Source organism: Hippocampus zosterae, chromosome 16 (genome assembly GCF_025434085.1).
Source record: "Hippocampus zosterae strain Florida chromosome 16, ASM2543408v3, whole genome shotgun sequence".
NCBI classification, from domain to species: Eukaryota; Metazoa; Chordata; class Actinopteri; order Syngnathiformes; family Syngnathidae; genus Hippocampus; species Hippocampus zosterae.
Genome location: NC_067466.1, coordinates 5,727,613 through 5,744,197, shown reverse-complemented (window position 1 = coordinate 5,744,197; position 16,585 = coordinate 5,727,613). Strand labels below are relative to the sequence as shown.

The 16,585-nt window shown below is 43.6% G+C and overlaps 1 protein-coding gene across 2 annotated transcripts in view; it reads left to right on the top strand.

Annotated features, from left to right (window-relative positions):
* Positions 1 to 15,016, top strand: part of nrip1b (nuclear receptor interacting protein 1b) — a 44,635-nt gene extending 29,619 nt beyond the window's left edge. For both annotated transcript variants that reach the window (XM_052046223.1, XM_052046224.1), the window contains exons 2-3: positions 8,783 to 8,962; positions 9,069 to 15,016. In XM_052046223.1, coding sequence (XP_051902183.1) covers positions 8,835 to 8,962; positions 9,069 to 12,717 — 3,777 coding nt within the window. In that variant the 5' untranslated portion in view covers positions 8,783 to 8,834 and the 3' untranslated portion in view covers positions 12,718 to 15,016. The remainder of the gene's footprint in view (positions 1 to 8,782; positions 8,963 to 9,068) is intronic.
* The last annotated feature ends 1,569 nt before the right edge of the window (positions 15,017 to 16,585 follow it).

The window sequence follows — 16,585 nt, the reverse complement described above, 5'->3', positions numbered from 1 at the left end:
GTGACATGACAGGATCGGCCCAGCCTCCTCTTCCCTTTCCCTCCCTCTGCCCATGTCAGGATGTCAAGGCCATGCGCCCCCAGCACTGCGGCATTTATGTGTGAATGTATTTGCAACTCCTCTGATCTTCTTCTTAAATGGAAAAAAAAAAATCAGAATGATGTGTTTTAAGCAGCTTCTGCACGACTTTTGGCTTGCCCATACTTTCACCCCGATCTCCGACACGGACAGTGATAGAGCGAACCGTTCATGTGATGAATTTCAATTTCAGTGTAGATATTTCCATGCCCTCACCCCGTTCTGCGAGACAGTCAAGGTTAGGTTGTGTCCCCTTGTTAAGAGCGATTAATGGCATTTGTTTTATACATAATGAACCATCCCCACGGATGCGTCGGGTGCTGTTGACTCACTCTCTCAATCAAACTGGACGCCATCGGTTTACCTCATATGCGCAAGTACGTGGTCGTCAATCCACAGTTGTCGATTTCAAATTTTGACTCGCGACATACTGCGGTTCACTGTGCGACATGTCTGATAACCGATGGGCTGCTCACGCTGAGTTCCATTTTGACCGGCTGAGTAAATTTAGATTTAATCTTCCTGTGTGTGTTCTTTTATAACCAGTGAATGCTCGCCTAATATTAGCTTACAAAGTTGACCTTGTGTGTTGCATTTTGCATGTGGGTGTTTCTAGGACCCTGGTGGCGCTCTTGTAGTTTTGTATTTTGACCCGTTCCAGGTGTATGTGTATGTAAAACCATTCACTGCCTAAATCAAGCTGCGCACACTCTTTTAATCCCATGCCCCAGTGCACGTAGGCTTGATTAGTGGCAGCAGTTATCTGTGCAGAAGACAGCTCGCCCTGCTTTAGCGTTTGGTCAGGTCTGGGGCACGTGGGTGCGGTGGGGGGCAAGTCATGAGAAAGGTGAAAGAGGGGGGGGAGCACATCGGATGAATAGTGAGAACAAGAGGGGAGGGTGCAAGCCTGATTAGTATTCCAAAGGGGCACTTTTGCCAGTAGAGCAAATTGATTACTGCACTTTACCTGTATCACCCTCCACTGCTAAGGATGACAAGGTACGGGAGCATGATGTGTGTCTTTACCTGCCAAGCAGAGTAGAATAGGAAATGTTAGCATTTGGCTCATGAAGCATTATTTTTACCTGTCCTCTAAGCACCTTTTGTTGTGATCATCATTGCGTGGTTTTCGGTCTCAGCTTAATCTCCTTTTCATTTCAACAAAAAAAAAAAAAAATTGTCTGACTGCAGTTGGGCGCTGGCCTTGTCTGCCACACTGTATGATTTAACACTCAATGACTGTTAAAGGGGAAAACACTCAATACCCGAAGTCCTTGGTGTTTATGTGGATATCCAGTTGAAGGTGTTCCTTGCTGTAAACCTCTGCTTATCCAGCTGTATTGTTGTGTTATGAAAAAGGAAACCGTGACCGACATGGTGATGAGCCCAGAATTTTCTTCCTAACGAATTGATAGTTATATTATTAAAATAAAAAAGATATATCATAAAAGACATTTTGTCAAACACAAATGACCGAGAACCCTCCAGTAGATAATGTGGATTATTATTTGGTGTAGTGTTCCACTGGTATTTTTTCTTTTTTTTTAACTCATAATTTTCTCCAACAACGATAACAATGGAGCTGTGGTTGACTAGCTGCTTTGATTCTTTCTCAGCACTGTCAGGTCTAATTCCTGGTGAATGTGATTCTATAGTTATTGGTCAAAGGCACCAGAAATCCAGAGTCTTCCATCATTCCATATTTAAATAAAAGGAGCAATACAAATATGAAATATAAATTATCATCTGCTCTCCTTTCAGTAGCTATTCTTAAGTGTGTTTGCTAAATTGGTCTCCATCCAGCACTGAAGGTTACAAAGAGGATATCCTGTATTTGACTTTCTGGCAGATTGTAGTCAAACCTGTTCATGTCTCCTTGCTGCAAACTGTACCACATTCTAAACTATATCAATCATTCGCTGGCCTGGAATGTAGATCACGGATTCTGAATTCCACGTTGTCCGTAATTTTATTATTTAATCTGTTGTCCTTTCTCGTAAATTACATTGTCTAATATTCCATATAGGGCTAAGAGGAACAGCCGATCAGGGGTTACACCTTTATTGCTGTAACAAAGTAAAGGACGAACTCAGTTTCTGCATCGGATGAATCTACTTATTTTGCCCCAAATAGGAAATATTGGACATTGACTTGTGTTTAGTCTGAAGGGCGTCTCCATGATAAACTCTCACGTAATCAAGTTGCCTTGTCCAAGGTTAATGATTGGCAAACACATTTTGTGTCACTATACTCAAAATCACTGTTTACTCATGAAAATGGCTAGTTTAGATTGCTTAAAGGTAAACTGTGAGGTCACAAGTAATGAAACAAAATACATTAACTGAAGGATGAAAAATGTGTTTTATAAAATTTCCCGAAATGAGATCCTGACGAGTGTCAAACCCAGAAGTGTGACATCACTTTAATAGCAAGGCTCACTATGGAAAGTGTACAAAGACAGTCGGGAATTTAGAAAGTGACGTTACAAATTTACCTAAGGGGATCCATGTGCTTGAAGAGTTCGAGGCGGTTGTTGGCAAGATGTACTTAGGACCACACATGTACGAGCCCTGATGCTCAGGATGCGGATATTGTTGTTCCTGAACGGCCGAACATGGAGTTGAGACGAAAGAAATTGGAAGAATGGTCAACTATATAGGCTGAATTGCAAAAACTAGCGTTATTGTTTGCAATTCGATGTTGTGCCGTGCTATAAATTGGGATAACCTACTTGATCCATGTATTCCCACAAGCACTGACAGCACAAATCATCTTTGGTTGGTGTCCTCCATTGTCATTGCTAAGGTGGTTATGTTGCGTTGTTGGCCACGCCACACATTATATCGGCAGCATTGTTAGTTGTTAACCATTCCAGAGGATGCCAACCATGCATTCATATAGTTGGAATGTTTTTGTACCGGATTACATCCATGTACAATTATAATACTTTGAATTGAATCTTTTCAGAAACATTATTCATTGATTAGCTTAATGGGGCAATCAACAATGGCTGACTGGTGATTCTGTAAGTGACGTCACTTGCCGGAGATTGCTGAACAAAAGCATTTTCTTTGTTAAGTGCGTTGCTATGGGTCCTAACTACGAACCTCGGTGGGTTGTGTTAAAAAAAAAGTCTTCTACATGTCTTTAACTCATTCACTCCCAAAGGTGTTTTTAAACATCTTTTCAGAGTAGGTCCAGAATTGGCTGGTACTGAATGAGTTAAAAGAACAACATTGTAAATTATACCCAGAATCCGAGACCTGTACAGTATGTAACACTCGTATTTCATCACCAAGCTGCAAACTTGCATTTAAATGTAGTTATTCCATTCGTTAATAATTTAGATTATGTTCCAGTGTCCGAAGAAATAGGGTATTCTTTCCTTGCTTTCAAAAGCTACTCGTGTGTGAGTAGTGGGTCGGGCATCGGGATCAGACGCAGCACTAATCTGATTGAAGTCTCCTGTTCATTGGCTTGGGTTCAGCTCCGCTTGGCCAGCTGGACCGTCACCGCTTGATACTTTATTGTTAAAGGTTACCAGTAATTGTTACATACCTGATTGGGTTAAATGTATCTATTTGAATTAATTTTCTTTAACTGGGATCGACGGTGTAGGACTTGTCTCTGTTGTGAAACTTGAACACATTTTTGGGGGGAATCATTTTACCAAACCTGTTTAGGCAACAGATACATACTCTATCATCACACAGAACAAAATCACTTAGTTGTTTTTTTTTTAAAGGTGAATATGTCAAAATATGTCCTCTGTCTTTTTTCCCCTGTCTTTTAGACCTCTTTGGCGCATCCCAAATTACTCAAGGAAAAAGGGGGAGGAAAAGAAGCAATACTCATAAAGACAGACATCTTGCTGACTCATGGCAAAAGGCCTCTTAAGGGCTGATGCCAAGGATATTATGAAAATGATTCATTAAAGGCCAAGGATTTTAGCTGGTTTTACCTTGCTCTCGGGGCAGCCTGGCAGTGGGACATTTGATCTCAATTGCAAAGTGGCCCATTTCCCTCCGACATCACTGCTGCATTCTGCATCAAAATGCCTCGCTCTGTCTTTAGGCGTGCTGGCTTTGGGGAAAGCGGCTCTTCTTATTTCTAGCTACGGTGTTTCCAAATGGAAAATTTGGGTTGGATCAGAAGGGAAATGAGCACCATTTTGGAAAGACGATGTAAGTAAAAGATAACCTCGGAGTCCAATTGGAATAAATCGCGTCGCGATTGATGGCAGCCACGGCTCATTAAGAAAGAATGTGTGCGTGTGTTTAATTGATGCACTAATTTGCAGCCACTCAGGAAATGGCCCTTGGGTGGGTCTTGCAAATGGCACACAAATATTTACTATAGATGCAAATGTTTTTGTAAGCATATCGTTCCAAACCGGTCAAGAGAAGCGGAGGGGTGTAATATATCACTACTTATGTGGGTCCCATTCAGATGACTCATCTGAATGCATCAATTGCCAAATCCTTACGCTCAAACTTAGTACGTTTCATACCGAGCAGTTCAGAGGAAGTTAAAAAAATAATAATTTACAAACTTACCTTAAGGGCGGCCTGGTGGTACAGTGGTTCGCGCATCGACCTCACAGTGCAGAGGACGTGGGTTCGATCCCGCCTCTGGCCTCCCTGGGGGTATTTTGCTCGTTCGTCCCGGGCCTGCGTGGGTTTTCTCCGGGTACTCCGGTTTCCTCCCACATTCCAAAAACAGGCATAGCAGGCTGATTCAACACTCTAAATTGTCCCTAGGTGTGATTGTGAGTGCGAATGGTTGTTCGTCTGTGTTTGCCCTGCCATTGGCTAGCAACCGATTCAGGGTGTCCCCCGCCTACTGCCCGAAGACGGCTGGGATAGGCTCCAGCACGCCCCGCGAACCTTGTGAGGATGAAGCGGTTCAGAAAATGGATGGATGGATGAAATCTACCTACTTGTATACACACAATCAACAATTTTTGTTGAGTTTGTATTAATTTATGTGGGGTTCAATCATTGGTTTCTGTGTCCACAGAATGTATATGCATTCGGTCATCTAATTTATCATTTGATGTCATGCTGCATGTGTTTGCTGTGCGCTGAGAGGGTGGGAGCAGTGCGCAATCGCTCATGCGCGCAGAGAAGAGCGAACATCGCTCAGAAGCAGGGATACACAATATTGGAAAAATATGGCGATGCGAAATGGGTGTTAATATCAAATCGATGTTATTACGATATTTACTATATCTGTAATAAATTTGTAATCATCCAATGATTTTTTTTTTCATGTGGCGAATTAAGCAGGCTCAATTTATTCATAATATATGGTAATCTATCCGTTCTCAGAAACCACTTAATTCTCACAAAGCACGCTGGAACTCCTTCCCTAGATACTGTTCTCCTCTTGAATGGTGACATGCTTGTAAGGTTTCATCTGATTGGTCAAAGCAAATAAATAGAACACACAATTTGATATGACAGCATTCATTTAGCTCACGGCCCGATCAAAAGTGCGCTCTAGTTTTCATTGCATTGCCATGCATTTACCTGTGGTTGAATTGCTGTGCTGTTTTGTCCTGATTGACCTTTGTTACATAAACATTTACCTCTCCAAGCTCTCCTGCTGTTTGATGCCAAGGTATTCTCTTGTTTACCCCATACCCCCCTCTCAAGGTGAACAAGAGCTTTTCATTCCATTTCTCTGAGGTGCGCTCCACTCTTTGAAGAACTGCATTTGGTCAAGCAGCTTCTGTTTTGCCTTATTTAATCATGCCATGCCATATTGAATTTGCAAACAGCGGTCACACTGCATGTGTAAGTTGGCTACGTTGTTGTGTGAGCAGCAGGGATGGGCGGCAGATTACATGATATATTGGTGTTCAGGCATCGCCTCTCCTTTTAAAATTCCTTTAACCTTGACTTCCCTGAACAACAGGGAGAACACATCTGCCAGGCTGGTGTCAGACATTAGTACACACTGCTCGGGCAGCATTGTCACTTTTTATTAACGCCGAGAGCTTTTTGTATGGACACCAGCTGTTGTATGAAGTGTAAAAGCCTTCGTCACATAAATGACCTTGACTTTAAAGACTTTACTTCAGCTTCCCCCGTTATAAATTCCTATGTTTGGTCTCATACATTTTCAACGGATTATTGTTCATGACAAGGAAGGTCATTGAGGAACTTGTATTTTGAGATAAAAGGGCAGACTGCATAGGCAAGTATGTTCATGTGGAGGTCATGCGAAGGGGGGGAGTGAAGGTCACATTCTTAGATCTGTAATCTGTGCCTCCGTGTCAAATTTTCATGAGGGTGTCTCGTGTTTGGAAGCAGCCAAAGGCTCTCTGACCTTTACTGTTCAACAGCTCTTGTATCAGAAGAAAGAAAAGAATATAGTTGAGTTGGTGAATCTTTTAGCCCTGCCCATCACCGTGCTTGTCCTGTCACATTTATGTGGCAGAGAGTAGGCATTAAAAAAAAAAAATCGAAGTGTGCCTTTTCTATCATTGGTTGACACTTTCAAGGATAATGTATAATCACCCTTGAACTGTAGAGCATTTGTTGGCGCTAAGGTGTCCCATGGTCGGGGGAAAAGATGGAAGTCAGGTGCCATGACCAAAGGGGTGACATGTTAACAGATGTGGAAGGTCATTTTCAATGCATACACCAGGGGAGATCATATAATTCTAACACACGCATCACACAGAATGAGAGAGTAAATGGAGAGGCAATATGCTTTAGAAGCCGAGTCCAGTGTATGTATGACAACTGAGCGTTGTCACTGAAGAACTTTTATTTATACATTATGAGCAACACTGGATGCAGTAGCTAGCTCCGTGTTCCTGTTCTACTGTATCTTATTGCATTTAAAGTCGCCTAGGAACAAATCCAGACAAGGGGAACTGCAGTTGGCAAGGTCATAGTATTTCTCCCCTGTTGAAATAAGACAATGAGTCATGATATTCAAACTCCCTTCCATCTAAGTTGAAAAGACATGAGCGTACAGGTTTGTTGAGGAGCTCAAAGGGTTGGTTTCGGAGGCATTCTATTGAAATTGTGTTAAACTCGCTGGCAGGAAAATAGCCTTAATCCTGTGTATCTAAGCAGCATGACAGCAGACGTCAGATGGCCCAGTATGACCAGGTTGGCGTTTGTTGTTGTCAGATTTAGGTCGACAGCTTAAAGATGGCCTTTATCAGTAATTGATGCCAGCGCTCAGTCTTATTTATTTACCTTTTGTTCTTTATATATTACACATTGCACCATTGATTATGGGTATGTGTTTCAAAGAGGTCTAAAAATGGCTAACCAGACTGTTTTGTTAGTGCTACTCAGACTCATTTGCTCCCAACTGCAATCCAAGTTCTAAACTAAGCAAATTTTTAAGGGAGAGTTAAAAGGACAACTTTGTTAACCTTTACTGTCATGACAACCCGTGTTTGCTGGGGTGGATTTCAACCTGATGAAAAAGTCACCACGTTATTGTTTTGACCCTTGCACGAATTCTCTGTTAAGTATTTAGACTGGCAACTGCATAACCTTTGGTCATGAACACGGACCGCTGTCCGGTCATGTGACCAACTATGTTGGTCCACTCAGCAGGCACCTAAGGTGAGGACAGCTGAAGCGAGGTGGATATTCTGTATTAATTAACCTTTATGGGAAAGTGGCCACGACTGTTGGAGGTGTTCTGTATCCATGGAAACCATGCCGAGGGAGGTTCAGTGATGAGTTCACCCAGGGCTGTGCAACTGACACCGTCGTAGTAACTGGCACATTGCACATCCAGTGTCACCGCCGCTGTTCAACTAACAGTGGTGTGGTGTCACGGACACAAATAATCCACCTTGAACCTTCGGTGTCCACAAGTATCACATCATGTCAGTTTGTTTCGCTATTGTTTACTGATATAAACCCCAATATGTGATTACAGATAAATACAGGTTCTTGCCCGCAACATTCTGTGGTGCTGGAGTATCTATGTGCATTTCATCGTTTTCACCAAAATTCTAACTTTTAATTGTAGAGTCATAGGAAGTACCCTAATACAGGTACTAAAATGATACCACAGCAACATCAAATTTAATCCCGTTAAAATTAATTTAAATTAATGCCAATAAAAACACGCTAAACTGACAGCTCTAATATATATATATATATATATATATATATATATATATATATATATGAACATAATGCAAGTGGGTGAGTGAGCGGATGGATCGAGGGTTGCATCTTGTGAGATGCTGCTCATGTACCGAAGGAGCAGGATGTGGTGTGGGGGAGTAATCCACTGAAATGACAAGCTGCATGAAAAAAATATTCACAGCTCTTACAGGGCACTTCTATTTTTTCTTGGGAAAAAAAATCGCTCAGAGGGGCTTATGTGTCAAGACCTGTTTTCAGGGTAGCAGACTTGAATTTTCAATTTGGATCCAATCAGAACTAATCTACATTTATCATCCACTGGGTAACTGTGGCATTGGGGCACTCTTTTAAATAGGAATGGAATGTTTCCTCCACCTTCACAGAACTAATCTACATTTATCATCCATTGGGTAACTGGTGTCGGCGATGGTGGCGGTGGGGCAGTGAGTCGGAAATGTTGCTAAGTAACAACGGTGGCAGACAAGGTGGTGAAATGAATGTGATGTAGCGGAGTGCCAATTCCAGCCTTTAACCGCTTCCTCCTTTTCTTTGTCTCTCTCCATCTCTTTTAGGTCCCCCACGTGAGATGTGCAAAGATTTACCACTGACAACCAGGGCCATGGAATGCGAAGACATCTTTTCAGCAATATTCCTCTCACTGCTCATGTTCTTCATCGAAACATAGAAGAAGACATTCTGACAACCTACGGTGTTAAAGGCCCACAGTATTGCCTGGATTTTCTTGAAACATGGTTGGTGTTTCTCCGCAGTGTTGACTTGTGGCCACATTTTTTTGGTACTTGAGAAGTACATGGCACTGTCGACCTGATGATTTAGTTGACATTTGTTTCCTTGTAGCGCTGCTGAACCATACAAGGGGATCCTAGAATTGAACATGACTCATGGGGAGGAGCCTGGCCCTGAGACACACAAGGATTCAGCTGTTTTAACTTATCTGGAAGGTTTACTGATGCATCCAGTGGTGACCGGGCCTGGGGCCACAGCAAGCAGGAGGTCTGAGGCTGCCCACAGCAACCAAGATCAGGGAGACAAGGTGGGCGGTCCATTTCAGCTACCTACTCATGGCCCCACAGTTCCAAAGGCTGGAAACAGTGGACCGACCATGGGTGCTTCACAGCACTTGAAGAAGGCCCGCCTCTTGCGCTCCGGGGCCTGGAATGATCCAGGGAACCAGTGTTTGAGTTCGCCACCAGTCCATCTTAATGGACAAGCGGGAGGCCTGCAAAATGGGTCACAGGAGGATTCTCCTCATGGCGGGGAGAGTACTCTTTTGGCTTCCCTGCTTCAGTCCTTCAGCTCACGACTTCAGAATGTGGCAATGTCTCAGCACTCAAGCAAGCCGCCGAGTGAGTGTTCCTCTCCTTCCACTGCGCCACCTGCAGATAAAGAGCCACTGCCTGTGTATGGGACAGCCTCAAGCCGCTTGAAGGGCTTAATGAGAAAGAGCAAACTTCAAAACCACAGTAACACCCCTTACAGTCGTCGGGGACACAGTCATGACAGACCACCAGAATCACCCCGGGCAGCACACAGCGCCACACCCCCTTCGGCCACTACGGCTTCTGAATCAGTATCATGTGCAGACCGATTGAAAGCTGTCGCCAACATGGTGAAAATACGTTCCAGTCCAGCACCTTCACCCAAGCCCAGTGTTGCATGTAGTCAGTTAGCCCTACTGTTGTCCAGTGAAGCTCATCTCCAGCAATACTCCAGAGAGCATGCTCTCAAAGCCCAGCTCTCGGGAAGGTCTGCCAGTGAAAGACTTGCCGCCATGGCAAACCAGCAACATGGCCTTGAGAAAAGGCCTCAGAGTGTGGGCAGGACTTTGCCAGAGACTCCAGACACATTAAGTTGTTTAACAACCCAAAATGGAGTGACAACGACAAACACGCGAACAGCAACACTCCCTCGGCTGGCCTTGTCCAGTCCACAGAGCCCCCCTTTGCTGTGTGGGCACACCCATAGTTCCTCACCCACTCCTCCGCATACTCCGAGCCACTTTCACAGCCAATCCTCTCGGGAAAAGCGAGGCTTTGACTCACGACCAACTCGCCCCCCTCAAACATGCAGCAGTTTGCTGTTGCTGCTGCTCAACAACCACAACAACCAGAAGAAACTGACAAAAAACGGACACCTGGAGGATAGCTGTAGTGTTCTACCACCAAGCGCCTCATCTTCAGTCACATCGGATAGTGAATGTTCCACCCATGAGAAAAGCCTGACCAAGGACAGCAGTGATGCAGAGACTTCCTACTCGAGCTGCTCGCCAATGGATCTTTCGATGAGAAACTGGGCCAAAAAACAAGATACGGGGCCAAAACCTTCCACCCCGTGTTCCTCTTCTGCCCCATTCTCCCCCTTTACACACATTGTATCCAATTTCACCACGACTGTTTCCTCCAGTGCAACAATATTAACTTGTCATTCTTCTGCTCCACCCACTAATGCAGTCTATTCACCGCTGCCCGCTGTTGTCTCTTCTGCCTCCACATCTATTTCTTCATATTCCTCCTCCTCTGCCTCAACCTCCTCCTTGGACAAACTCACAGAATCTATATTAAAAAAGTGGAAGCCTGAGCCATCAGGTTCAAACATGGCGAAGAGCAGAGAGCATGAAAGTAGCCCAGACCTAAAGTCCCAATCTAATGTAACACTAATGCAACTTCTGCTCGAGCGCAGAAACAACAATATAGTAACTAAGCACACAGATGAGGATTTGCCACTTGATATAACTATGGCTACCATGTCTCAAAGTCAACCTAACCTTGTGTCCTGGGATGAGCCCAGGACGAAAAGCCCAATCGATAAGCCTGGAGCCCCAAATCAGCCTACGTGCTCCCTTAGTAGAAACCCATGCGCTACATTGTCCCCACACCCTCCCTCTCCCCAGGTCCAGTCAAGCCCATTGGATTTGTGCAAGTCGAAAGCCTTCCCTGCTGGGAAGGATTCAGAGCCCGCCTTCAGTGCCAGTAAACTGTTACAAAATCTGGCTCAATCTGGAATAGCTTCATCCTCCCCACCAATCCTATCTGGCAAAGGATTGAGTCAGGAGCTTGATAACAGCAGGCCCTTATCCTTATTGGAAAGACTCAATGCTCCAATCAACAGGAGTACCACCTCCACCCCGCTCTCTGACATACCTGTGGGAGGTGGCACTGCTTTAAATACAAAAGAAACATTTCCTCCACCTTCACAGATCGAGAATCTTTTGGAGAGGCGCACAGTGTTGCAGCTTCTTCTAGGGGCAGGCTCAACTGCGGCTTCTGTCAGCCGCAAAGAAAGGCCTGAAGGGAGCGGCAGGAGGAGTGCAGAGTTGGAAGGGGGGAGTTATGAGAGGAGCCCCAGTGTTTCAAACATCTTTGAATGCGCTGACGTGCCCGCTGAAGATGTTAGAGTCAAAACGGAGGAAGGAGTGGGGCCATCCGCCGCCATTTCTGAAGACATAATCAACAGAAATAGGTGGACCAACTTTGAAAAACATTGCCCCCTGTCAGATATGGACTTAAAAACAGAACATCGACCGGCTGAGGTTATCGCAAAATATGGTCTGCTTAGTCAGCTGCTTAAACATCAGACAGCGACATACTATACGAGTGCTGTTTCACAGACTGAGTCGCAAACCAGACAGGTGAAAGGGGAAAAGAGAGAGTATCCCAGCCCCAGTCTGAAGAAGAGACGTTTGTGTTCTGATCAAACTTTGGACAATACCAAGTCGCCAAGAGCATTTCAGAGGGGTGACACAAACATTTTTACCACTCTGGGTGCTCAGGTGACGCCCGACAAGCAGAAGCATCTGAAAGACGAGGAGTTTTTAGCCAGGACACCACCGAGAGAAACTTGTACCAGAGAGAGTCGTGGATTTAATGTGCTCAAACAGCTGCTGCTCTCTGACAACTGCCTGAAAGAGTTGCCTCAGCAGCACCGTGGCTCATCCAGCCCTTCCATCCTGCAGGCCAACGGCAAGGCTAACGGTAACATCCTCAGTCAACCTGCCCCTCACCACAGCTTCCTGCACCTGCCCAGCTGGCACCCTCACGGTCCGCTCAACTCGGGGGTTTCGAGTCACGTCAGAACACTGCCCACCCCTCCTGCAAGCGATAGCCTTATTCGCAACACCCGCGGTCATCATCCGGCGCCATGGCAAGGTACACACAAAAGAGACCCGCCGAATCTTGTCAAACAGGAGCCAGAGAGCCCCGTTCAATGGAATAGTCAGGAGAGCGATGCGGGCTGTGACTCAAACCCGGAATCTCCTCGGCTGTCACGTTCCAACCCTATCTTGTATTACATGTTGCAAAAGGGCAGCGTTCAACTAAGAAAGGAGGTAAAGAATCAGGCTGAAGCGCCGCAGTCCGTTGTGAAAATTAAAGAAGAGCCAATCAGTGACATGCATGCCTATGAACAAAGCTCCAGCCCACAATCAGCAACCAACCACAATGACAAGCACAGCCAGGACAACCAGAGGCTGACTCAGTCATCTGAATAGAAGTTGGATTATCAAATATAACATGAGTCTTTTTGTGTGTGTGTGTGTGTTTTTTCTTTTCAACTGCTTGCCAAATTAGTTGTGAGAGAGACACAAATGTGAAGGGGAAAAAAACGCGCTCGTTCAAATTCATTCATTCATTTTCCGTACTGCTTGATCCTCACGAGGGTTGCGGGGGGTGCTGGAGCCTATCCCAGCTGTCTCCGGGCAGTAGGCGGGGGACACCCTGAATCGGTTGCCAGCCAATCGCAGGGCACACAGAAACAACTATTCGCACTCACACTCACACCTAGGGACAATTTAGAGTGTTCAATCAGCCTGCCACGCATGTTTTTGGAATGTGGGAGGAAACCGGAGCACCCGGAGAAAACCCACGCAGGCCCGGGGAGAACATGCAAACTCCACACAGGGAGGCCGGAGCTGGAATCGAACCCGGTACCTCTGCACTGTGAAGCCGACGTGCTAATCACTGGGCTACCGGGCCGCCCTCTCGTTCAAATTGCACACTTCAAATCGTTCAGTATGACAAACAAGATCTATATTTGGCTAAATATACAACTGAAGCAACCAAAATTAATAACTCACCACTGATGCTCAGGCCCTTTCTATTTTTATTTTTTTCTATTTTCTCCGCCCCCTTCCATTACCTTGGAGTTCGCTACAATTTTTAAGTTATGCTTCGTATTTTATAGTAAAACAAAATACTGAATTCATTTGATTCTTTAACATATCGCCTTGCAATGTCTTAATTGTTTCCTTCCATTTAAATAAAAAATGATGGTTCCAAAAAATGGTAGCACTCAGTTCAGTTGTATTTATTTTCTCCTCCCCAGCAGTTTGAGCTAAACCAATATTCACACTGTAGCTGATCCAGCCTTGTTGAACGTTAACTCAAGGCTCAACGTGTATTATAATTGACTGTGGGATTTTGCCGACAGAAATTTTTGTGCTTTTTTAAATTTTTTTTAACTTTTTCGACAGTGCAAATTCAGGGACGTGTGTTAGCGGATTGTGTAATTTTTAGTAAACTGGCACCACGGCGCATGTGTGGGTTTTCTGCAATATCTGAAAAGCGAAGCTTGCCACTGCATTTGAAACACGCACCATTTCTATTTGTGCACAAAGTTTGAATATGAAGCACATTGGCTTTTCCTCCTAATTTCTTCTCAAGGAGCACCCAGAGTTTGCACTATTGAAGCCAAATCCTCCTTGTCCTTTACAAAATAGTTAAATGGCATGTGATTTAAAAAAAATGTCAGTATTGTTACCTGTCGAGAATTTGACAGTTTGTGATTTCCCCCCTCCATTTCTTGACTGTTGTGTGTTTCCGTGGTCATCTCTTGATTCATAAAAATGTCCAAAAGAATTGCATGATAATGAAGAGAAGACCACAGGTTGTTTTCAAATGACCTATCCCCTTGATTCCTTTCATTTGTCATTTGACACGCCAGCTTTCTCCACGTTGTCGCGTGATTTTTTTTTTTTTTTTTGTGGAAACATTCATACTGTTATGTCTCTTCCGTTCTTGATACGATTTCACAACGGTTCAATGTATTTGTGTAAATAGTACTTTCGGGATGAAAGATGACTATTTTGTAATGTTTAAGCAAAGATATTACCCTAGTTTTTATTGCTCTGATATGTAAATACGAATTATATGCGTACCGGTGTACATACAAAGGAAGAGGATGTTAAGCCCTTTTTTTTCCCTTTTGATTTTTTTTGGGGGGTGGGGGATGGGGGGTGGGGGGCTGTATGGATTGTTCTTTGCATGTGTCTATGTGGTAAATGATAATCTATTCTGCGCTGTGTTGTGTAATGTATGACTCTCCTCACTGCTGCCTGTTGCATGCAGACGCATGGGAACTACCTGTGTATCCCCATTGGTGATGGGGGGGAAATGTTAAGTCTTAAAAATAGGTTTCTTCTTATTATTTTTTTTAATCACCGAGAGTTTCTTTGAGAAGATGCGGTCTTTAAATAACCACAGACTGTTCAACAAAGTCAAAGAAAAAAAATATGTGAAGAATATAAACGTGCATTGAATATTTTTGTGGTTTTTCTTTTCTTTTTTTTCTGTTACTGGTTAACAAAGCTCTGTGGAAGGACTTTTGTGAAGAATTGACGTACAATCATCGATTTGCATTGTGCATCTCAGAATTTGTAGCTGCAAATACAAAAAAAAAGGTTGGTTCATTTTTTTTCATGTGAAGACCTGAAACCTTTTTTTTGTTTTCATTTTTGGGTGTTCATTTGCACTGATATCTCTGAAAATAAAGTTCTAAAATGCATGACCTTAGTTGAATGTCTTCCACTTTTTCTACTTTGCCTTTTAGAAACTGCCTTGTTTCAAGTTCAAGGGGTGTCTTGTTTAGGGAGAGGCATAAGTGATTAACTGAACATTAAAAATAGCAAGACTTGGCTGCAAATGTGGCATGCTGTTCATTCACGGTCAGCTAGCTCGCATCAACTAAGCCCCAAACCCGGGCTCGATGCAATGCTGGTATTGAAACAGGAATTAATATTCTATTTGGAATGTATATTTGAAAGCATTGATAAAATGTGGGGTAACCTTGCAATTGAAGACTAAACGAGCCATTACCATGTGTGAATGTTTGTCTACTCCGTGTGCTTATGATTGGATGGCGATCAGTCCAGGGTGTAAATCTTCCCCTGTCTGAGATGGAAAATGTACATGAGTGTGGAAAAAGCCCATCATAGCTCTCAAATGGTCGTACGTCCCAATGAGAAAGGAGGAAAGATAATACGTAGATGGTGCGAACACAAACGAGCTGTGATAAATGGAGGAGTTCGGAATGCGCCTTGTTCACTTTAGCTGACAAAAGCTAACACCCGTGGAGGCAAACTTTACATTTTGTAAAAAATTCACTTCCGGCATTTCCACGTTGGCACAGTTTTCACCACCCACGGACATGCTCAGTCTCTTCCAATTACCCGTAGTTGTTTTCTATCCACTGTTCATAAACACGATTTATAGTAACTATGTCCTTATTTGGTGAGCTGCAGCTGAGCTCAGCTGACTCTGATTCACACATTCACAATGTTAAGTCTTTAAAGAACCTAAAATGGCTGTGTTTGAAATGTGGGAGTTATCCAGAGATAACCCCATGCAAGTCTGGGTGAATCTTGAATAATTAGTAAACGATGCACAAAACTGTACAGTGTAAAGCCTAAAAAAAATTCAGTCTTCATAATTGACAACTTTTTGCTTTACTTTTTGTGTTGTTTTAGAAATAGTCAAGATTTGCAGATGCTGTCTGAAAGGTTTTTTGTCACTGTAGCACAGGGATGTCCATAAACGTTACTGAGTGCCACAATCAGAAAAATGGAGGGAAGAGGCGATGTCACCTTGTTGGTGAAACGTGCAGTAAAACATTTAAAGAAAAGTTTGGTGGAACCATGATTAGAATTTGGCATGATATATCGTACCAATTAAGCTGTGTATTTTTACATGTTAACTTTTTAGAACTGATTATTAAGGGGTAATTTGAATCACGATCTTGTAGCAGGGGCGATTGCAGGGTCAGAGGTGATGCTAAGCTCCCGGCCAGGCAAGGTAGATGCTATAATTTGGTACATTTTAACACAGTTTTCTTCCCATACTTAGGAAAAACCCTTCTTGATCAAGTGTATTCAATCAGTTGGCTTGTCAATTGCACCTTGGCTTCAATATTAACTTACGCACAAGACGTAACGGCGAGCCTCTCCCATTCCAATTCAAACAACACAAAGTGGTACCAACATGTCCTAGCTCGGGAAAAAAATGTCAGCGACTTAACAAGAAACACTTGAGCTACAATTAAATTCAGTGTTGATAAAAAACCTTGTCCTTTTTTTGTGGCAGGCC